The sequence below is a fragment of the Panulirus ornatus genome, chromosome 67 (assembly GCF_036320965.1).
Source record: "Panulirus ornatus isolate Po-2019 chromosome 67, ASM3632096v1, whole genome shotgun sequence".
Lineage (NCBI taxonomy): Eukaryota > Metazoa > Arthropoda > Malacostraca > Decapoda > Palinuridae > Panulirus > Panulirus ornatus.
This window is the reverse complement of record NC_092290.1, coordinates 17,196,414-17,221,811: the sequence shown is the minus strand read 5'-3', so window position 1 is coordinate 17,221,811 and position 25,398 is coordinate 17,196,414. Positions and strand designations below refer to the sequence as shown.

Below are 25,398 nucleotides of genomic sequence, written 5' to 3'. Positions count from 1 at the left end.
ACAACTGACTCACTTCCCAAGCTCTCTCATCCCCAACAGACTTCATACTTGCCCCTCTTTCCAAAACTCTTGCATTTACCTCCCTAACAACCCCATCCATAAACAAATTAAACAACCATGGAGACATCACACACCCCTGCCGCAAACCTACATTCACTGAGAACCAATCACTTTCCTCTCTTCCTACACGTACACATGCCTTACATCCTCGATAAAAACTTTTCACTGCTTCTAACAACTTTCCTCCCACACCATATATTCTTAATACCTTCCACAGAGCATCTCTATCAACTCTATCATATGCCTTCTCCAGATCCATAAATGTTACATACAAATCCATTTGCTTTTCTAAGTATTTCTCACATACATTCTTCAAAGCAAACACCTGATCCACACATCCTCTACCACTTCTGAAACCACACTGCTCTTCCCCAATCTGATGCTCTGTACATGCCTTCACCCTCTCAATCAATACCCTCCCATATAATTTACCAGGAATACTCAACAAACTTATACCTCTGTAATTTGAGCACTCACTCTTATCCCCTTTGCCTTTGTACAATGGCACTATGCACGCATTCCGCCAATCCTCAGGCACCTCACCATGAGTCATCCATACATTAACCTTACCAACCAGTCAACAATACAGTCACCCCCTTTTTTAATAAATTCCACTGCAATACCATCCAAACCTGCTGCCTTGCCGGCTTTCATCTTCCGCAAGGCAGCAGGTTTGGATGGTATTGCAGTGGAATTTATTAAATACATACAATACATATGTATGTATGTATTGTTATATCATTATACTTAATCGCTATCTCCAAAGTTAGCAAGATAGAGCAAGGAAACAGACGAAAGAATGGCCCAACCCACCCACATACACATGTACATAAACAGCCAAACATGCACATATGCATACCTATACATTTCAATGTATACATACATATACATACAGAGGCATATGCCTTCATCCATTCCCATCGCCACCCCACCAAACATGAAACAGCATTCCCCCCTGGAAACAGATGAAAGAATGGCCCAACCCACCCACATGCACATGTATACACATACAAGTTCACACATGCACATATACATACCTGTACATTTCAATGTGCACATACATATACATACAAAGACATATACATATATACACATGTACATATTCATACTTGCTGTCTTTATCCATTCCTGTTACAACAAAACACACACACACACACACACCCTGGCAAGGTAGCACTAGGAAAAGACAAAAAAGGCCACAGTAGTTCACACTCAGTCTTAGGCTGTCATGTGTAATGCACTGAAACCATAGCTCCCTTTCCACATCCAGGCCCCACAAAACTTTCCATGGTTTACCCCAGATACTTCACATGCCTTGGTTCAATCCACTAACAGCATATCGACTCGATATACCACATCATTCCAATTCACTCCCTTTGCACTCCTTTCACCCTCCTGTATGTTCAGGCCCGATCGCTAAAAATCATTTTCATTCCATCTTTCCACCTCCTATTTGGTCCTCCACTACTCCTTGTTTTCTCGACCTCTGACACACATATCCGCTTTGTTGATATGTATATGTGCGTGTATGGGCGTTTAAGTATATATATATATATACTTATATGGGAGGGTATTGATTGAGAGGGTGAAGGCATGTACAGAGCAAGATTGGGGAAGAGCAGTGTGGTTTCAGAAGTGGTAGAGGATGTGTGGATCAGGTGTTTGCTTTGAAGAATGTATGTGAGAAATACTTAGAAAAGCAAATGGATTTGTATGTAGCATTTATGGATCTGGAGAAGGCATATGATAGAGTTGATAGAGATGCTCTGTGGAAGGTATTAAGAATATATGGTGTGGGAGGCAAGTTGTTAGAAGCAGTGAAAAGTTTTTATCGAGGATGTAAGGCATGTGTACGTGTAGGAAGAGAGGAAAGTGATTGGTTCTCAGTGAATGTAGGTTTGCGGCAGGGGTGTGTGATGTCTCCATGGTTGTTTAATTTGTTTATGGATGGGGTTGTTAGGGAGGTGAATGCAAGAGTTTTGGAAAGAGGGGCAAGTATGAAGTCTGTTGGGGATGAGAGAGCTTGGGAAGTGAGTCAGTTGTTGTTCGCTGATGATACAGCGCTGGTGGCTGATTCATGTGAGAAACTGCAGAAGCTGGTGACTGAGTTTGGTAAAGTGTGTGAAAGAAGAAAGTTAAGAGTAAATGTGAATAAGAGCAAGGTTATTAGGTACAGTAGGGTTGAGGGTCAAGTCAATTGGGAGGTGAGTTTGAATGGAGAAAAACTGGAGGAAGTGAAGTGTTTTAGATATCTGGGAGTGGATCTGGCAGCAGATGGAACCATGGAAGCGGAAGTGGATCATAGGGTGGGGGAGGGGGCGAAAATTCTGGGAGCCTTGAAGAATGTGTGGAAGTCGAGAACATTATCTCGGAAAGCAAAAATGGGTATGTTTGAAGGAATAGTGGTTCCAACAATGTTGTATGGTTGCGAGGCGTGGACTATGGATAGAGTTGTGTGCAGGAGGATGGATGTGCTGGAAATGAGATGTTTGAGGACAATGTGTGGTGTGAGGTGGTTTGATCGAGTAAGTAACGTAAGGGTAAGAGAGATGTGTGGAAATAAAAAGAGCGTGGTTGAGAGAGCTGAAGAGGGTGTTTTGAAATGGTTTGGTCACATGGAGAGAATGAGTGAGGAAAGATTGACCAAGAGGATATACGTGTCGGAGGTGGAGGGAACGAGGAGAAGAGGGAGACCAAATTGGAGGTGGAAAGATGGAGTGAAAAAGATTTTGTGTGATCGGGGCCTGAACATGCAGGAGGGTGAAAGGAGGGCAAGGAATAGAGTGAATTGGAGCGATGTGGTATACCGGGGTTGACGTGCTGTCAGTGGATTGAATCAAGGCATGTGAAGCGTCTGGGGTAAACCATGGAAACTGTGTAGGTATGTATATTTGCGTGTGTGGACGTATGTATATACATGTGTATGGGGGTGGGTTGGGCTATTTCTTTCGTCTGTTTCCTTGCGCTACCTCGCAAACGCGGGAGACAGCGACAAAGCAAAAAAAAAAAAAAAAAAATATATATATATATATGCCTCTATGAGTGGATGGGCCATTCTTCGTCTGTTTCCTGGTGCTACCTCAATGATGTGGGAAACAGCAACAAAGTATAATAAATATAAATAAATATGTGCATACAAATGGATGGGCTGTTCTTTGTCTGTTTCTTGACGCTACCTCGCTGATGCAGGAAACGGCAATAAAGTATAATACAAAAAATATATAAGAACGTTAATGATAACAATACAAACAATAAAAAAATAATAACATTAATAATAATAATAATAATCATAATAATAATAATCGTTATCATGAAACTTATGAAAATGTGTACGAAAAAATAAAATCAATATAATTTCAAAATTGTTTGACATTTCCCATGTTTGTGAGGTAGCACCAAGAGCAAAATAATTGCCTCATTCACTTACAACCATTCTCTAGGTGTCACGTATATTGCATTGAAACCTTTGCCCCTATCCACAACCAAACCAAGCAGACCTTTCCATAGTTTTCCCTGCCTACTTCATATTTGCTGGTTCCAACCCATTAATAGAACACTGCCTCTTGTATACCACATCACTCCGATTTGATCTATTCCATTCACACCTCACAAATTCCTGAACATCCACACCCCAAATATTAAAAGTTTCTTCCACACCATCCTTGGTTCCCCCTTTTCACTGTTCCCTCCACTTCCGATGTGTACACACTCTTTGTCAACCTAAACTCACTCATCCCCTTTTCATGTCAAAACTGTTTCAGCACACCCTCTTCAGTGCTCTTATACATACTCCTCTTACCATCACACTTCTCTCTTACCTCCTCACACTACATACTGTCTTTATACATTTCATTTCCAACACATCCATCCAGTTCAGTATTATTTCATCTATGGTCCATGCTTTACACCATACATCACCAACAAGACTACTATACTATCCATCATGTCCATCTTTGCCCTAACAGACAGTGATTTCTCTTTCCATACACTCCTAAATGCACACAAGCACTTCAATTATTCCATGTTCACTCCATTCAAACTCGCACTCCAACTCACCTCTCTCTCCGTCATGCTAAACCTAATAATCTTGCTTGTATTAATACACTAACTTTCTCATATCACATCCTCTTCCAAACTGAGAAACTCGCTTTTGCAATCCTGACAAAGCAATCAAAAAGTCACCACCTTTCTCAAGAAATTCAACTGCAATCCCAACCACTTCAGCTGCTTTACCACACTTCATACACAAGGCATTCACCATCTCTTTTTTTTGTTAAACCACTTACCATGCACTCTTGCTTTGCATTCCTCCACATCCCAAACACCCTACATCTCATGCCTTATCGTTCAACACATTCATCTAAGCAATCACCCCACATTCTTTTCAACTCATTTTTGCCTCTTACCACTTCCCCACTGGCTCCCTTCACCTGATGCTCCCATTTATTCCCTTGTTCTCCACACACCATTCGCCTCCTTCCAAACAGGGCAGGTCTGCAGTCTGTTGAGGGTAAGGTGGCCTGAGAGGCAAGTCAGTTGATGTTTGCTGATGATATGGCTCTGGAGGCAGACTTGAGTGAGAAACTGCAGAAGCTGGATACTGAGTTTGGATGAGTGTGTGAAAGGAAAAACTGAGTTAATGTGAATAAAAGTAAGGTTAATTGTTTAGCAGAGAAGAGAGACAGATTCGTTGCAGGCTGAGTTCAAATGGTAAGTACCTGGAGGAAGCCGAGTGTTTTACCATATTTACTTAATTTACTGTAAACTGCACATATTCAGGAAAAAAGTAAGGACGCTCTTTACAACACAATACAACATTGTGAAAATTTTTCAAATATTTGCCTCTACCACCTCAAAGCCTGTTTTATCATAATATCAACTGCAATATGTTCTATACTCTTCCTCTACCACCTTGAAAAGTGTTTTATCATAATGCCAACTGCAATATGTTCTATACTCTTCCCCCCTGCCCAATTTGGGGGATGTAAAATACTACCTAGTTCTTATCTATATTCAACAGGTGGAAGAAAAGTGTGTGAGATGTCATCTTGTTTATGTTAAATCTGAATAAAGGAATAGACAAATTAGGTGAACACAACAATGTTTGCGAATATATATGAACAATGTTTGCATTCATATGTAAACCAAAAACTTGAGCTTTTTGAAACGTTTATTCTTTACTAATCTCTTCATATTCATGGGCATATTTTCTCACAAAAAAGTACGCCACTCTGTGTGTCACAGCACTTCATCATATGAGAGGGTCAAAATACCATTTCAAACAATAAAATGTTCAATACTTTACTAAACATCAACAGATGGAGGAAAATCGTGTAAGAAGACACCACAAAGCTTATACTAAATCCAGATGCCTGGACAGAAAAGCTATGAATCAACACAATGTGTGTGTGTGTACTACCATAACTCCTTTTCTATGCAATTTACAAATCAAAAATATATTTGTAATGCATTTATTCAGATAAATGAATGAATCAAAACAATGTGTGTGTACTACCATAACTCTTTTTCTATGCAATTCACAAATCAAAAATATATTTGTAATGCATTTAGTCATATAAAATATCCCTGGGGATAGGGGAGAAAGAATACTTCCCACGCATTCCTCACGTGTCGTAGAAGGCGACAAAAGGGAACGGGAGAGGGGGGCTAGAAACCCTCCCCTCCTTGTATTTTAACTTTCTAAATGGGGAAACAGAAGGAGTCATGCTGGGAGTGCTCATCCTCCTCAAAGGCTCAGACTGGGGTGTCTAAAAGTGTGAGGATGTAACTAAGATGAGAAAAAAGGAGAGATAGGTAGTATGTTTGAGGAAAGGAACCTGGATGTTTTGGCTCTCAGTGAAATGAAGCTCAAGGGTAAAGGGGAAGAGTGATTTGGGAATGTCTTGGGAGTAAAGTCTGTGGTTAATGAGAGGACAAGAGCAAGGGAAGGAGCAGCACTACTCCTAAAACAGGAGAGGTGAGAGTATGTGATAGAGTGTAAGAAAGTAAACTCTAGATAGATATGGGTAAAACTGAAAGTGGATGGAGAGAGATGGGTGACTATTGGTGCATATGCACCTGGGCATGAGAAGAAAGATCATGAGAGGCAAGTGTTTTATGAACAGCTGAGTGAGTGTGTTAGTAGTTTTGATGGGCTCAAATTACAGAGGTATAAGTTTGTTGGGTATTCCTGGGAAATTATATGGGAGGGTATTGATTGAGAGGCTGAAGGCATGTACAGAGCATCAGACTGGGGAAGAGCAGTGTAGTTTCAGAAGAGGTAGAGGATGTGTTGATCAGGTGTTTGCTTTGAATTTTTTTTTTTTTTTTTTTTTTGCTTTGTCGCTGTCTCCCGCGTTTGCGAGGTAGCGCAAGGAAACAGACGAAAGAAATGGCCCAACCCACCCCCATACACATGTATATACATACGTCCACACACGCAAATATACATACCTACACAGCTTTCCATGGTTCACCCCAGACGCTTCACATGCCTTGATTCAATCCACCGACAGCACGTCAACCCCGGTATACCACATCGATCCAATTCACTCTATTCCTTGCCCTCCTTTCACCCTCCTGCATGTTCAGGCCCCGATCACACAAAATCTTCTTCACTCCATCTTTCCACCTCCAATTTGGTCTCCCACTTCTCGTTCCCTCCACCTCCGACACATATATCCTCTTGGTCAATCTTTCCTCACTCATTCTCTCCATGTGCCCAAACCATTTCAAAACACCCTCATCTGCTCTCTCAACCACGCTCTTTTTATTTCCACACAACTCTCTTACCCTTACGTTACTTACTCAATCGAACCACCTCACACCACACATTGTCCTCAAACATCTCATTTCCAGCACATCCATCCTCCTGTGCACAACTCTATCCATAGTCCACACCTCGCAACCATACAACATTGTTGGAACCACTATTCTTTCAAACATACCCATTTTTGCTTTCCGAGATAATGTTCTCGACTTCCACACATTCTTCAAGGCTCCCAGGATTTTCGCCCCCTCCCCCACCCTATGATCTACTTCCGCTTCCATGGTTCCATCCGCTGCCAGATCCACTCCCAGATATCTAAAACACCTTACTTCCTCCAGTTTTTCTCCATTCAAACTTACCTCACAATTGACTTGACCCTCAACCCTACTGTACCTAATTACCTTGCTCTTATTCACATTTACTCTTAACTTTCTTCTTTCACACACTTTACCAAACTCAGTCACCAGCTTCTGCAGTATCTCACATGAATCAGCCACCAGCGCTGTATCATCAGCGAACAACAACTGACTCACTTCCCAAGCTCTCTCATCCACAACAGACTTCATACTTGCCCCTCTTTCCAAAACTCTTGCATTTACCTCCCTAACAAACCCATCCATAAACAAATTAAACAACCATGGAGACATCACACACCCCTGCCGCAAACCTACATTCACTGAGAACCAATCACTTTCCTCTCTTCCTACACGTACACATGCCTTACATCCTCGTTAAAAACTTTTCACTGCTTCTAACAACTTACCTCCCACACCATATATTCTTTATACCTTTCACAGAGCATCTCTATCAACTCCATCATATGCCCTCACCAGATCCATGAATGCTACATACAAATCTATTTGCTTTTCTAAGTATTTGCTTTGAAGAATGTATGTGAGAAATACTTAGAAAAGCAAATGGATTTGTATGTAGCATTTATGGATCTGGAGAAGGCATATGATAAAGTTGATAGAGATGCTCTGTGGAAGGTATTAAGAATATATGGTGTGGAGGCAAGTTGTTAGAAGCAGTGAAAAGTTTTTATCGAGGATGTAAGGCATGTGTACGTGTAGGAAGAGAGGAAAGTGATTGGTTCTCAGTGAATGTAGGTTTGCGGCAGGGGTGTGTGATGTCTCCATGGTTGTTTAATTTGTTTATGGATGGGGTTGTTAGGGAGGTGAAGGCAAGAGTTTTGAAAAGAGGGGCAAGTATGAAGTCTGTTGTGGATAGAGAGCTTGGGAAGTGAGTCAGTTGTTGTTCACTGATGATACAGCGCTGGTGGCTGATTTGAATGAGAAACTGCAGAAGCTGGTGACTGAGTTTAAGGAAAGTGTGTGAAAGAAGAAAGCTGAGAGTAAATGTGAATAAGAGCAAGATTATTAGGAACAGTAGGGATGAGGGACAAGTCAACTGGGAGGTAAGTTTGAATGGAGAAAAACTGGAGGAAGTGAAGTGTTTTAGATATCTGGGAGTGGATTTGGCAGCGGATGGAACCACGGTAGCAGAAGTGAATCATAGGATGGGGGAGGGGGCGAAAGTTCTGGGGGCATCGAATAATGTGTGGAAGTCGAGAACATTATCTTGGAAAGCAAAAATGGGTATGTTTGATGGAATAGTGGTTCCATCAATCTTATATGGTTGCAAGGTGTGGGCTATAGATAGAGTTGTGCGGAGGTGGGTGGATGTGCTGGAAATGAGATGTTTGAGGACATTATGTGGTGTGAGGTGGTTTGATCGAGTAAGTAATGAAAGGGTAAGAGAGATGTGTGGTAATAAAAAGAGTGTGGTTGAGAGAGCACGAGGGTGATTTGAAATTGTTTGGTCACATGGAGAGAATGAGTGAGGAAATATTGACAAAGAGGATATATGTGTCAGAGGTGGAGGGAACAAGGAGAAGTGGGAGACCAAATTGGAGGTGGAAAGATGGAGTGAAAAAGATTTTGAGTGATTGGGGCCTGAACATGCAGGAGGGTGAAAGGCGTGCAAGGAATAGTTTGAATTGGAACGATGTGGTGTACCGGGGTCGACGTGCTGTCAATGGATTGAACCAGGGCATGTGAGGCATCTGGGGTAAACCATGGAAAGTTCTGTTGGGCCTGGTTGTGGAAAGGGAGCTGTGGTTTTGGTGCATTATACATGACAGCTAGAGACTGAGTGAGAACGAATGTGGCCTTTGTTGTCTTTTCCTAGCACTACCTCGCGGACATGCGGGGGGAGAGGGTTGTCATTTCATGTGTGGTGGGGTGGCGACGGGAATGAATAAGGGCAGACAGTATGAATTATGTACATGTGTATATATGTATATGTCATGTGTATGTATGTAAATTTTTTTTTTTTTTTTTTTTTTATACTTTGTCGCTGTCTCCCGCGTTTGCGAGGTAGCACAAGGAAACAGACGAAAGAAATGGCCCAACCCCCCCCCATACACATGTATATACATACGTCCACACACGCAAATATACATACCTACACAGCTTTCCATGGTTTACCCCAGACGCTTCACATGCCTTGATTCAATCCACTGACAGCACGTCAACCCCGGTATACCACATCGCTCCAATTCACTCTATTCCTTGCCCTCCTTTCACCCTCCTGCATGTTCAGGCCCCGATCACACAAAATCTTTTTCACTCCATCTTTCCACCTCCAATTTGGTCTCCCTCTTCTCCTTGTTCCCTCCACCTCCGACACATATATCCTCTTGGTCAATCTTTCCTCACTCATCCTCTCCATGTGCCCAAACCACTTCAAAACACCCTCTTCTGCTCTCTCAACCACGCTCTTTTTATTTCCACACATCTCTCTTACCCTTACGTTACTCCTCGATCAAACCACCTCACACCACACATTGTCCTCAAACATCTCATTTCCAGCACATCCATCCTCCTTACATCCATGTATGTAAATAAATAAATAAAATATATAAATATTATTCAGATAAATGCATTACAAATATATTTTTGATATATGAATCAGTTAAAAATACTTGGAATTATGACAAAAATTCATTCACTCTTAAGTCAAATCAAAACATCTAATTTTACATTAAAAGCTTTCCAAGTTACTGACACAACCCAGTAGATGCTGGGCTTTATCCTATTCTATGATGGTCAAAATACCATTCTACACTAACAAAATCTTCAATACTTAGCTAAGAATACTACATGAGGGAAAAGCCTGTGAGGAGATGCTGTGTACATATATAAATCCACATGCATAGAAAGACAAACTCTAAATCAGAACACAATTTTGATGGTTTCCGGTAATTCCAATTGTTTTTATGCGATTCATTTACCAAAAACATATTTGCAATGCATTAATTGGTGAATAAGTGCATCATAAATATATCTTTGATAGAAGAAACACTTAAAAATATTTGACGCTGCAGTGATACACAAGGACAGTCTTAATTACAGTTTTTTTTTTTTTTTTTTCCAAAAGAGGGAACAGAGAAGGGGGCCAGGTGAGGATATTCCCTCAAAGGCCCAGTCCTCTGTTCTCAACGCTACCTCGCTAATGCGGGAAATGGCGAATAGTGTGAAAGAAAGAAAGAAAAGAAACAAGATCTCTCTTTATACAATTTCCCTTCATCTGCAGAGCTTCCGGCTAAGTAATGAAGCTCTTCTCATTCAAGCCTGCATTCTGACTCTCCTAAAATGAGCTGGAGCTCAGCATGTACAAGTTTAGCAAGTTACATGGAAAAAATTATGTCCTTCCTTAAACTGGAAGTGCTAATGTCATATGGGTGAGGATGAAGTCCGGTCAATAAAGCACTTCATTTTACTACTACGACAATAATCTTTAATGTATTCGAGGAAAACACAGAACAGCTTACATTAATGTATGTGAGAAAATACAATCAGATGTAACAAGAGATTCATAAATATGCACATTCCACTGCAAACATCAAAATGCTCAAATTTTCAACTTACACTAGAATACACATGCTGCCGAGATCCCACAATTTGTCTGTCCATCTATCAAGATTTAATAAAGAAACACAAGGTGGCATCTCTTCACAGTTTTCCTCACCTGTTGAGTTTTTAGTTATGTATTAAATATTTTCTGGATTACAACTATTTTCACACTCAAAATGAGCAAGAGCCCAGTCTCTATTACCTTTCCCAGTGACGTAGAAAAAATATCAATCTTAACATAAAAGTGGATGCGGCAATGTGATATGAGAGTGGAATAAACATGTGCAAGATGCTGAGGAGAAAAATATTGACGGGCGAGTGGGCTGAAATATGCTAAAATAGCAGAGGACATCTAAACTGTAAAAGATATCCAACTTCTTTGTTATAATAACTAATATATGCAATGAAAACTGACAAAAACTATAGTTTAACCTAAATATTACTCTGAAATGAGTAGCTCTAGCATCCCTGGACTCCCGCTTCTCATAATAACCTTCTGAAACCTGCAGAATACCCAAGTCCAAATAAAAATTGAACTATAATTCAAAATCATGAAAAATTCCCAGGTGAATCCCATGTAAACAATTCTATGTAATTTATAACGATGCACATATCATTGTTAACAGCACTACACAAAGTAAAGCAGAGGCATATAAGGGCAAACTGCAAAGGATTAATCACATATGCACACACAAAAAGATCTAGCATTCCACTAGTTTATCACTTACCCCATTTTCTCTTCGAAACTCTACATTATTTCCAGTAAGTGCAATGCTTCGAAGATCAAGGTGACAGGCAACAGAGAAAGAACACACAACATTATTGATCATAATGTCTATCACTGGATCGACGTCGTCTATCATCTTGCCATCGACCTATAACATGAAATAAGTCTTAGCTATATATAGAAATTAAGTTATTTGCTTCCCAAAGTTTTCTGTAAATAAAGTCCCCTTTATTCAGTGAAGATTAATCATCGCCACCTTTTAAAACATAATGACCATAAACTGCACTAAAAACATTACTGCTCATCTCCAGCAACCTAATCCTGGGGTTGGCAGCCTCAGTACAAGAAGGCCCATTTTTTCCAAAATGAAAAGAAACTCGAAGAGTCTCTGGAGCCACAATGTAGATATATTTGAGACTTTAATTATCTTGCAGTGTGACATCATGCAGTATTACCACTATAGCACACATGAACCCATCCACTGGGATTCACAATGCAAAACATTGGCACGTATGGTTCTCATAGATGTTTTACATATTGTGAATACATAATACTTTAAATAAGTGTATATTAGTAAAGTTACCTTCATGAACTATCAATATCATCTGACATATTCACAACTACTATTAACTTTTATTACTGAAACATGACAATTTTTTGCTCCTTAAAAACTTTAAACTAAGACATTCTGAAACAACCATCATCCTTTACACTCCTAGAATGTGTTCATATCAAAAGAATGGTCCAAGAGATTATCTTCAGTTCCCAAAATCAACAAAATACTATCAGCTTAACCGCATAATGCAATTTCTGTGAGTTTCCTTGGTCATTCAGTGTTCCAGGAACCAAAAAAGTTTCCTTAACCCGCTGACTGCACCTACTCTAGATAATTAACATTCCCTTAGTAAGGCAATTCTCAATATATTAATAAAAAATCTGTGAATTGTTTGGCTTCCCACTTTTTGAAAAACTAAGTTATATACACTGTATATATCAATATGGTAACAAAAAATCATCAAAAGAATACATGTTCAGGCTGTAACACTGCTAAGCGCAAGATATCCTCCCTAACAATGTAATATATATACATCTCACAATGTATAATGTTATAATCCTCAATGAGTCCCACTATACATAAAAGATTAGTATACATTATGCACATCCATATACATTATCTACATACATTTTCGCTGCTGTGTGGGCAGCAAAAAAATGATGTACTACCTCACACGGAATTTTGACGGTTACTGAGCATATGATTTGACAGAGTATGGGAAAGGATGTTAAAACTTATTTATGATAACAGTGACTGCATCCTGACTCACTATTCCACATTTGCCTCAGCCAAGATTCTTATATCCCCCAGACAGTATAAACCACACACACAGTAAATTGCCAGAAGCATCCCGTAATGTATAAAGCACGTCAGTAGTCAATGGGTAAAGACCCTCATGTGGCTCAAGATCTGAGTTGATAATCTCTGACCTAATGTTTTCAATCACCATGTCTACACATACTGATGTTAATAACTTCAAGCTGATACATATAGATCCGGGGACATGATCAATGATCTGGAGCTACGGTTGTATAAAAACTAAAGCAAAATATCTATAAATCTAAATAACTATGACCCTGTGCCAAGATAGCAAAATGATTGGTGCCCACAATAGGAATGTGTAATAAGCATAGTCTCTACTAATCATAATAATAACTAAGGTGCAGAAATCAACAAGCAGATAGAAAGATTCTGTAACCATAGTCTTCAGTCTTGTCTTTTAAACCTGACAGCAGCTCTCCACTACCTGCAGTGTATATTTCAAACTTTCAGTGAGGTATTTAAAGAATCATGTGGAAATTACAATGCAGAAACCAAAATGTGGATGGATGGACAGGCATCAAATTTGTTTAATAAAGGACTAAAGAGTATAAAGTGGTAAAGAAGTAAAAGTATTAGGTTTACAAGGAAAACAGGTAGATAAAGTCAACAGAAAAACAAAAAACTTACAAGAGGTGGTAGGAATAAATGAAAAGAAAGAGGATAACTGGGGTAGTAGAAAAGGAAGAGGTGGTGTGCAAATAAAATGTAATTTTATGGATAAGGATACCATGTGCAGAATTATGCCGTGTTTGTACCGGGATGTTTAAAACATACACTGTACATGAAAGCACGAAGTTGTGAGAGGACAAATGTGCATAAGAGATTACGGAAAGCACAAGTTGTGAGTGAACAAGCATGACGAAGAGTACACAGAAAGCAGTTTTTGTGTATGAGGTACAAATGGATATACAAATGAAATATTCTGGATGCATGCCTCAAAACATGAATAGATCTATAAGGAGTACAAATCCTGTATATATGTAGAATATTAGGTGTAACATCCATATAAATGCCTCTGTAGGTCTTCTATCCAAAAGTCCCTCCACTTTCAACAGATGAAATGGCTCAATTATAATACGCTTCAATTCCCAATCATTAAAATCATTAAAAAATGAAAAGCAGTACATCTTACCACAGACACTTCTTCCTTGACTGCTTGCGAATGATCGGAGTCAACCAATGCATCATCAAACGACATTACCTCTTTTATTCTAGATGCATCTAATTCGGATTTCATTTTTGGTGGTACTGGATCACCTGATATCACAGGTAAGGATAAGTTATTCATGCATGGTAGTTGGTGGGGTGTTGCAGTACTAGTTGTAGAGGCACCTGTTGCAGCCATTTCTGCTTCTGAGGAAAAATAAACTTTCATCAATGCAAATGCCAACTCAATGATTCAAAATGAACTACTATGTCAACATTTTCTTTTAAATGACAGAAATTATCCCATGAATAACCAGATTAGAAAAGGTTATTTTAACATATTGCAACCAAATATCACTTATGAAGCAACCTATAACCTATGTGAAGTCTCATTTTGCATTCAGTGGTAAATAGCAACAACCATAAAAATGCCAATTTCAACACGAGTTCATTACAACATGCTGCAAAGTCATTTAGCATGATCAAAAATTTCTAATGATCTGGCTTCCCACAAAATAAATATACTTATATACATCGACATGTTCAGTGGCATTTTTACACTATATAGCTACTGTTCCCCTCGACAGACATTACTGGGAATCTAAGAAAATTACAATGTGAATTACTTCACTTATGATGCACTGGAATGAATTTGGGACAGCTATCACTTTAGATATGCCTTGTGCAATGCAATAAATACTCAACAATGCACAAATTCCTGCATGCCAGAGACTTGGCACAATTTCAACTGGAACACTTAACTATATCAAGCTACCTTTTATTCTGTACTGCATGTGCATGCAAGTCTTTTGCACTTGTCCATTCCCATATATGGTATACAAGGGGTCTGCATTTTCTGGCAACATGTGGCCAGGAATTTTATAAATGTGAAGGAAATGACACAAAATATGTGTTATGCAGCTAGCAAGCTTGAGAAGATGAACACGTCTGATGTAATTAACTCTAATCTGGGTAGTAGCAATGACCAAGTCTGATCTGATTAACTCCAATCTGGGTAGTAGCGGGAAATGAATGAGGGAAAGATTCAGAAGAGCGAATGACTTCCAAGAACAGAATCACAGTATTATAACAAACGTGTCCTGCTTTTACTGGACCTTAGTCATAATACTGTAAATGGTATTGAAAAAAAGGTTTATGGTGCCCTTTTTTCAAACCCTCATATTGTGCTAGTTCAATATTTACTAAAGAGGCCTGACATTACCCAGGAACTTTGTAAAGGTTCCAGCAGCTCAAAACTCCACTTTTTCCAATAGTAGGAAATGTAGACTCCTTTAGAGCGAGAATTCTTTGATGAATCTGCACTACCAGTAATAAAGCCATGCCAAAAGTGACTTCTCACTTGCAGTGTGACCTCTAGCAGGCAGAGCCCAGTAGCTTCTTCAGTATATCTGAATGTGCAACACTGTTCTGCATTTCTCACTGTTCACTTCATGTTCGAAACCTCTGAAGTAGTTCTGATTTGTGTTGCATGATTACTGCATGTGGCAGCTCTGGCCAATCCCTGATCATCTGCCAGTAAACTGGACAACCAGTTTGTCTAGCTGCATACCTCTGTGCATACATGTGTATATATACTTACTTCATACCCTAGGAGTCCCTTCTATTTTTATGGAACTCACACACCAATCAGGTATCTGGCCATATCCAATGGGCAGGACCATAAGTCATGAAGTTTAGTTATGTCATGTATGTATCTACGTAGGGAAGTGCAAGGTAAATGAGCAGTAACTATTCACCGACTTCATTGGTAGTAACTTTTTTTTAGACAAGTAAGGTCTAGGGATGTGTTAAAAAGTGTCTGTAGTGTTGTAGGGATGAGTGAGTACAGAGCACTGATGGGAAAGCACGACTTGCATCTGCCTAGGGAGTGTGGTTTCAGATGGGCATATGTTTGGTTGGGTGATATTTAAGACTGAGTTAGAGGAGTGGCTGTTTAGTGCTTGTCAGGTCATTCAAGAGTGAATGTGTTTTGTCAGTTTTTTTTTTTTTGTGTGTGTGCACGTGTGTGTGTGTGTGTGTGTGTGTGTGTGTGTGTGTGTGGTGGGGGGGGGGGTCTGAGCCAAGGATGCTGTAGTGTGGGGCAAGGGTAGGCTTTATACTTCTACTTGGAGTTTGAGTGTTTGGGAGGGAAGATCAAGGAGTCTAGTATTGTTGCATGGAAATGAGAGTGAAGCATGGTGTGGTCAGACTGTATTGGGAGGATATTTGTTTCACTGCAAGGGTGATGAATGCCTGTAATTGCTAGACATAAAAAGGTTGATAAAGATACCTAATGGACAGAGTTACAAATATGTGGTGTGGGAGGAAAGTTATCAGAAGCAGTGGAAACTTTCTATCAAGGAAGCCATGTACGCATGTAGGTAGGTAGAGGAGAGTGAGTGGTTCAAAGGGGAGGTAAGTCTCTGGAAGGAGTGTGTGATGTCAATACAGCTGTTTAATATGTGTAGATGGGGTAATAAGGGAGGTGAATGTGAGGGTTTTGGGGACAGAAGTAGCTCTGTAGTCTGTCAGGGGTTGGGGAAGGCTTGGTATGTATGGTACTGTTTGATGATGACATGGAACTAGCAGATGGCTCAAGTGAGAAACTATAGAAGCTGGTTTCTTGGTTTGGGAGTTTGTGTAAAAGGAAAGGGTTGAGAGTAAATGTGAATAAAAGCATGGTTATAAATTTTAGCTTTGCAAAACGACAGTTTGGTTGGAGTGTGAGTTTGAATGGACATAACTTGGAGGAAGCAAAGTGTTTTAAATACCTGGAAGCATATATGGCAGCTAATGGAACACTGAGAGTTGAAGTGAGCCATACGGTGGGTGAGGGGTAAAGACCCTGAACCCACTGAGGAATATGAGAAAAGTGTGGTCACTGTCTGGGAAGGCAAAGATGGGCATTTTTGAAGGTACAGTACTCCCAAAGATGTTGAACTGATGCAAGGCTTAGGCTCTAAATGACAATATACAGAACTCAGTAAGCATGCAAAAAATGAAGTTTGATGACAATGCATGGTGTACAGAGGGGAAGACAGTTGTGTAGTAATCTTAAAAGTATGGGTAAGAGAGCTGAGAAGGTTCCAACATAAGAAGAGAATGAATGAGGAGAGATTGGCAAAGTTGGTATATGTGTCGGAAGCAAAGGGGACAAGAAGTGGGGAAGACCAAACTGGGAAAGGAAGGACAGAGTGGGAAAGGTTTTGAGTGTTCAGTGCTTGAACATGCAAGAGGGTGGAAGGCGTGCACACAATAAGAGTACATTGGTGCAATGTGGTATACGGTGGCGAAGTGCTGTCGATGGAAGGAGCCTAAGCATATGAAGGGGTCAGGGAAACCATGGAAAGGTCTGTGGGGCCAGGTTGTGGACAGGGGAACTGTAGCCTTGGTCCATTACACACAACAAATAGAGAGTGGATGCAAGTGAAAGAGGCCAACTCTACACCTATTCCTAGTGCACATAAGAGTGAATTGGTGCAATGCAGTACACTGTGGTGAAGTGCTGTCAATGGACCAATCCTCGTCATATGAAGGTTAGGAGAAACCATGGAAAGGTCTGTGGAGCCTAATTGTGGATGGGGGGCTTGGTCCATTACACATGACAATTAGACTGGATGTGAGCAAATGAGGCCATTTCTTCATCTCTTCCTAGTGCAAACAATAGAGTAAATGGACTGAGCCAAAACATGTAAAGGGGTCAAGGAAACCATGGAAAGATCTGCGGGGACTGTTGTGGATTGGGAGGCAGTGCCTTTAGTCCATTACACATGACAGCTAGAGAGTGGATGTGAGCATATTAGGCCATGTCTTCACAATGTATAAAAAACAATTTTCATGTATGTAGTAAATATAAGATGGCCATGATTTGGGCATTCAAGTCAACAGCATGATCTAAGCAATCATAAAAAACTGATCAGGTATCTCAATCATACTCAATTTATTACCACATCCCTCTCTTATACTGTCATTCCTTTCAAGGGCAACCCCCCTCACACCAAACACTGTCTTTAAGCATTTACTTTCCAATATGTCATCCCTCTTTTGTTCTTTAGTACTTACGGTCCACCAATCACGCCCATACAGCACTGCTGGCACCACTATACTAACAAACATAACAGCAAACTCTCCTATACTCTCCTCAATGTGCCAAAAACAACACACCTAAACACTTACTCTATGGCTCACTTCAGTACCCATTTCCATCCACTGCCATATTAACTCCAATTATCTAACGCACTCTACTTCCTCTACATTCTCTCAGTTCAAAATTACACTCACACAAACTTGCATTTTCTCGCTGCAAAAACCCATACCCATACCAACATCAAACCCTTTCATATACTCTCCCATAAAAAACACCAGCTTTAACATTTTCTTAAACGAGTCTATTACCAGAACTGCATCATCCACAAACATTAAATGACACATGTCAAACATCACCCAACCCAGGATACTGTTGCCCCACCCTTTTCTTCAAGACCCTCACCCACCTTCCTTCGTCTAGAATCACTCACACTCCTCCCTTCCAACTCATCAATATGTAGTACTCTTTCAATGAATACTCATTGCTTTCAAAAGCTTTCTATCCACATCACATACTCATAACACCTTCCACTAGGCATCTTCAGCAACCCTATTCTAAGAATTCCCCATATTTATAAATGTGACATACAAATCCCTCTTTTTCACTAATTATTCACATGCAAATTCTTTATAGCAAACCCATGGTCCTTGCATCCTCCATCACACTGCTTCTCCCCAATCTGAAGCTCTGTGAATGCCATCACCCTTTCAATCAAGATATACCCACACAACTTAATAAATATAATCAAACATATACCTCTATAAATCAAGCATTTACTTTTGATCCTATTTCCTTAAACCATAAGGCACAATAAACGCATTCTGCCAATCCTCAGGCACCTCACACTAAGCCATACACAAGCTGAAAATCCTGACTAACCAATCAACAACACAGTCATCACATTTCTTTAAAATTCAACTACAATCCCATTCACTCCTACCACTTTGCCATAGTTTATCCCACACAAGGCATCCATTACCTTCATCAAATTAAGTACAGGCAAGAAAATTAACCAAATATAACCTTAACCTTACCTTCCCTCCGTTGCTGTCATAATTTAGCTTTACGTTTAATATTCTTTTCAAAATATACCACTCATACTCATGAAAATGCCTCACCAACATGGCACTGAATGTCAAAGAGCAGACAACACATGCAATCCCCTGAAATCAGACATATCTCAACCAACCTTCTGGCTATTACGTGAAATTTTTAAAGGCACTATTGCTATCATATCTCACGTGTGCATTAACTAATTATACACAAATAACTCAACATACATTTGCCATACCACCTCAGTTAAAATCATGATAAATTGTAAAGCTCAAATCATGCTCTGCATCAATCATTACAATTTCTAAACACCACACCATCACTGCAGAACACAATCAGTCAGTATTCAGAGTTAAAAGTAACGTGGTGCTAAAATAGCCACACCTTTCAAGCTCCTGAGTTACATCTCTGCTTCTCTTACTCTATTCCATGAACATTACTCTTCCACAGTAAAGTAAAATTTCTCAGCATCTTTAGCCAATGGTGATGCAGAGTTAAACTGGACTATTAACCATCACTTCTGCTAAAAGTTAGGAGTCCAGTGATAAGTTTTCTTCCATCCATAAGTTAATTGTGTGGTGCCCTTGAACTAAATATTTGCCAGTGTGTGTATCTGTAACTGGTACTTTCATACCACAAATCCCTGAGCACTATTGTCAATGGCCTTATAATCAAACTGAAAATACAATAATTTGGTTATCTCCGAACTATGATAACAACTACCATGTACAATGCCAGGTGAGTAATGTCATCCAAAAGCCAAATCCAGTTTCTTCAACCTCTGCAAGGCCTGTGTCCTTCCCTAGGCTTATGATTGCGTACAGCATGAACAAATAAGATCTCCTCACTCATAAATACCTTTGACTGCAAGCAAGCATGCAGAAAAGCTGCTGTTGTGGTACACTGCATCAAAAATGCTAAACTAATTTACCCAAGCATTCCAGAGCCTCCCAGTGAATAATGGCAGCAAACTTCAGTCCCCCCACACAACTGCACTGGTACCACACGATACCGTCCACAAATCACCTAATGACAAGAGCACATTACTCAAAAAAAAAAAAACACCCGTGGGGGACTAATGTACATACAATTCATGATCAAAAGGGTTCAAATCCTGACCATTTCCTGTTGTCTGCTGTGTATATGCAGATCAATACATTCTAGCAGTTACAGCGCTGTACATATTCCTACACCTAGAGTTCCAGCCCCAGGACTATGCATGACTCCTTCTCCTGGACACATCCCCCGCCCTACAACACCAAATTCCGCAAATATTCTTGTTAATAAAGTGTCACCACGGCCCACACGGGGTCAGCTGAGCCCACATGCAATCACGCCCTCCCTCCTGACCCTATTACTCCTCCCTGGAACTACCATTTCCCACTATCCTGGGCTCCGGAGACATGCCACTACCTGAAGACCTATTCCACGTCTTAGGGCAAGTGCATGTCATAACAACGAAATATAATCGTCAATAATGAACAATGAACACTCCAAATACGCTCCGGTTCAGTAGACTTTTGGTTCCTGAATCTTACTTACTGGCTCCACAGCCGTGATACTCGGCTCGCGCGACACACCAGGAATTAACTGAGGCAAAATAGGGACAATCATGACAAGAATGTGTCTTTACATACCGGTAATTGAGGCAGAAACTTAGATCATTCCGCACATAACACCATCACAGCATCTTACCTCAACCATAACAGGATGAAGAACCGCGACCGTCATTGGTTAAATCCTATCCCGTCAGCCAATCGTAAGTAAGCTTTTGAAACCCGATGGGCGTAAAAAGAGAAGTAAAACAAGAGTTGTGATTGGTCAAGATTCTGCGGTCGGGCCAATGGGAGGCCTCTATACACAATCAGCTGGGTGCATGTAAAGGCGATCAGTGAGGACCGGAAGAGTAATATGGGATGCGTTCGATTGTAATATTCGCTTTGTGCATGAGATCATGCCGGAGGCACTCCTCGGTAGGAAAACCATGGCGTTAACCTCGTCAGGAGAGAGAGAGAACACAAGACAGCTAAACCCCAAAAGCGACGTAAATGATTAAAAACTTCAACACCAGAATTGGGTGTCAACTTCAAAAAAGTGAAAAATGGGATAATGTTACTGGCGTTCAGCAGCCTTTGCATTCAGTGTGCAGGGTTACCTTACAATGGTTTACCACCGATGGCCAGAATAGAATCAGAAATGTCAGGAATTCGACACAGACTGGAGAAGCAATCACACCACCCATGCTGCAAGGCAATGATTTTCTTCCCGGATTTTAATTTTCGCTCTAACGTGCAGATATTAACGCCAATATTGATTATCATTATACAGTTGTCTCGTGCACGCACGTGAAATAAAGGAAACTGAACAAAGCGTGCTTGCTAACAGGAGTGGGCAAGAGTTCTTCAGAATAGTAATACACAAGCTTACACCGACCATAAATTATGTATCAGGAATTATGGCATCACCTATTTCTAGGAATAGATATATTAGTAAGGTCAAGCCCGAACCAGCCAGAGTTAACACTTCTAAAATGTTCGGTCCCATGCTCTTAACAGGCTTTTCCCGAAAGAAAGAATGTGGTTTATGCCATGGCATTCAAACCTCTGCAGTGACAACTGTGATATATGTTTGTCAACCAGTCTAACTACATATTGGATTTTAATTAATTCTGTATGATATAATAATATACCTTGGACTGTTTATAAATGAAAGTGGGCTTTGTACATGAAAACTGCCTCTTTCCACATACATTATCTCTATTTACACTAGGAAAAAAAAAGCTATGGGGTACAGTCAAGGTCTTGTTTACTATAATGACGTCATGTTTCACGGGGTCCCCGCAAGTTGGCCGGCCAACAGTCTTGTCAAAATGCGTAATTACCGTTTTTTTTTTACTATCCCCCGGTGAATCTGGTGATAAGGCATCTTCAAGAGTACGTTTGAATGAGTATTTTAATTCTGATGTGGTTACGTCGTAGGGTTTTAAAGTATGAGTAAGGAATGACTGTCCAAACGAGGTTTGATGAGCATACAAAAGAGCTGCTCTCTTTCTCTAACATTTGCGTGTCCCTCTTTCTAGAATGGAATTCATTAGACATTTCCCACTGCCTAGATGCGCAGTGAGTTCGACTATATGGTCATTTTTGGGACGATATGAGGTGTCACTTAACTTTTACCAAAAGACCCCTGTCAGTCAGGTAAACTGCTAAAGCTATGAAACTTTTTACTTAAAACTTTGTATAGTTGTAAAAGGCTTGTGAAATACAGAGGGACGTAAGTCGTAAGATCGCAAACCTTGACGTAAGGTTGATAAATGATGACGATCATATTAAAAAGAAATTTTAGGAGGCAAGAATGTGGTAGCAGCGTCAAACCAGCCAGTACGCTGGGAGACGAAGTCTTAAAGCGAATCTTATATGGCTATCGCATGCGACTCCATGACAAGCCACCATGATGGAATTTTGTGAAGGACAAAGAGGTCTTTTTTCCTTTTTTTTCACTCCTGTATCATGAAAAGATGTGGAAACTGTCATGGACTACTGCCATCATATCAAGTAGAACATAGCCAAAGATGAGCTGTTCTTACTTCATGACGGACAGGTCTAAGGAATTTAGGAGCAAGTACAAATAAACTAACAAAAAAGTTCAGATAAAGTAAAGAGATTTGTAATATCTGAGATACTTTCAAGCTTTGATACCTGTACGTTTATTGTCGTCAGCTTTTCATTTGATAAATGTGGAGATGATGGTGTCCGAAGAGTGCACTTTGGCAAATACCACTCCATTTTTTCTTAAACATGTAATTACGTACACATTTTTCTTCTTTGTCCATGTAGGCATATCTCAGTATTTGGGAGAAATTATGGAAACTTTTTCGAGAAAGGCATACAGCTTTCAAGATGTTTCAGAAGGAACACAGCCTGTCTTACCATTGCATTAGTACTTCGTAATGGAATGTATCGCGATTGGAATATATAGGGAAAGCGATATCATTTATTCAGACTTGCGAGAGGTCTTTGTTACAGCATCACATCAAAGACTGCTATACTAGAATAAAGCGTTCTGGTGCTAATGTTAATATATTCAGCATGGTGAAAGCCTAGTTATAATGTTTATATATTCAGCATGGCGGAAGCCTAGTTCTAATGTTAAGATATTGAACATGGTGAAAGCCTAGTTTTAATGTTTATATACTCAGCATGGGGAAAGCCTAGTTCTAATGTTTATATATACAGCATGGCGAAATCCTAGTTCTAATGTTAATATATTCAGCATGTGATTGTCCAAATCACATGTTTACCAAATGGCGTCCTAGCTTCGTCTCTTCGATGTATATCAACTGACTGTTATATTTCTCTCTTGTGTCTCCCCTGATGATGTGATTATTACACGAAAGTGCACTTGGGAACTTTTCGTGTTTCATTTTCCCCGTGGACTCATAGGAATATATATATATATATATATATATATATATATATATATATATATATATATATATATATATATATATATATATTCCCTGGGGATAGGGGAGAAAGAATACTTCCCACGTATTCCCTGCGTGTCGTAGAAGGCGACTAAAAGGGAAGGGAGCGGGGGGCTGGAAATCCTCCCCTCTCGTTTTTTTTTTTTTTTTTAATTTTCCAAAAGAAGGAACAGAGAAGAGGTCCAGGTGAGGATATTCCCTCAAAGGCCCAGTCCTCTATTCTTAACGCTACCTCGCTATCGCGGGAAATAGCGAATAGTATGAAAAAAAAAAAAAAAAAAAAAAAATATACATATATATATATATATATATATATATATATATATATATATATATATATATATATATATATCTTCTCTTTCTTTCATACTATTCGCCATTTCCCGCCTCAGCGAGGTAGCGTTAAGAACAGAGGACTGGGCCTCTGAGGAAACCTCCTCACCCGGCCCCCTTCTCTGTTCCTTCCTTTGGAAAATTAAAAAAAAAAAAATGAGAGGGAAAGACTTCCAGCCCCCCGCTCCCTTCCCTTTTAGTCGCCTTCTACGACACGCAGGGAATACGTGGGAAGTATCCTTTCTCCCCTATCCCCAGGATAATATATATATATATATTTTTTTTTTTTTTTTATACCTCGTCGCTGTCTCCCGCGTTTGCGATATATATATATATATATATATATATATATATATATATATATATATATATATATATATATATATATATATATTATCCCTGGGGATGGGGGAGAAAGAATACTTCCCACGTATTCCCTGCGTGTCGTAGAAGGCGACTAAAACGGGAGGGAGCGGGGGGCTGGAAATCCTCCCCTCTCATTATTTTTTTTTTAATTTTCCAAAAGAAAGAACAGAGAAGGGGGCCAGATGAGGATATTCCCTCAAAGGCCCAGTTCTCTGTTCTTAACGCTACCTCGCTAACGCGGGAAATGGCGAATAGTTTGAAAGAAAAAAGATATATATATATATATATATATATATATATATATATATATATATATATATATATATATATATATATATATATATATATATATGTATGTATAATATATATATGTATATATATATATACACATATATTTTTTTTTCTTTGTCGCTGTCTCCCGCGTTTGCGAGGTAGCGCAAGGAAACAGACGAAGGAAATGGCCCAACCCACCCCCATACACATGTATATACATACGTCCACACACGCAAATATACATACCTACACAGCTTTCCATGGTTTACCCCAGACGCTTCACATGCCCTGATTCAACCCACTGACAGCACGTCAACCCCGGTATACCACATCGATCCAATTCACTCTATTCCTTGCCCTCCTTTCACCCTCCTGCATGTTTAGGCCCCGATCACACGAAATCTTTTTCACTCCATCTTTCCACCTCCAATTTGGTCTCCTACTTCTCCTCGTTCCCTCCACCTCCGACACATATATCCTCTTGGTCAATCTTTCCTCACTCATTCTCTCCATGTGCCCAAACCATTTCAAAACACCCTCTTCTGCTCTCTCAACCACGCTCTTTTTATTTCCACACATCTCTCTTACCCTTACGTTAATTACTCGATCAAACCACCTCACACCACACATTGTCCTCAAACATCTCATTTCCAGCACATCCACCCTCCTGCGCACAACTCTATCCATAGTCCACGCCTCGCAACCATACAACATTGTTGGAACCACTATTCCTTCAAACATACCCATTTTTGCTTTCCGAGATAATGTTCTCGACTTCCACACATTCTTCAAGGCTCCCAGGA

The 25,398-nt window shown here is 39.9% G+C and overlaps 1 protein-coding gene across 4 annotated transcripts in view; it reads right to left on the bottom strand.

Annotated features, from left to right (window-relative positions):
• The window catches only part of LOC139747141 (TATA box-binding protein-like 1), an 83,936-nt gene that overhangs the window by 33,037 nt on the left and 25,501 nt on the right, over positions 1 to 25,398 (bottom strand). Inside the window, exons 1-3 of one of the 4 annotated variants that reach the window (XM_071659067.1) lie at positions 20,775 to 20,862; positions 13,984 to 14,204; positions 11,475 to 11,621 (exon numbers count right to left, since the gene is read on the bottom strand). In XM_071659067.1, coding sequence (XP_071515168.1) covers positions 11,475 to 11,621; positions 13,984 to 14,196 — 360 coding nt within the window. In that variant the 5' untranslated portion in view covers positions 14,197 to 14,204; positions 20,775 to 20,862. Of the gene's footprint in view, positions 1 to 11,474; positions 11,622 to 13,983; positions 14,205 to 20,679; positions 20,863 to 25,398 lie in introns of those variants that run through there. The other 3 variants (XM_071659069.1, XM_071659068.1, XM_071659066.1) reach the window with 3 other exon arrangements.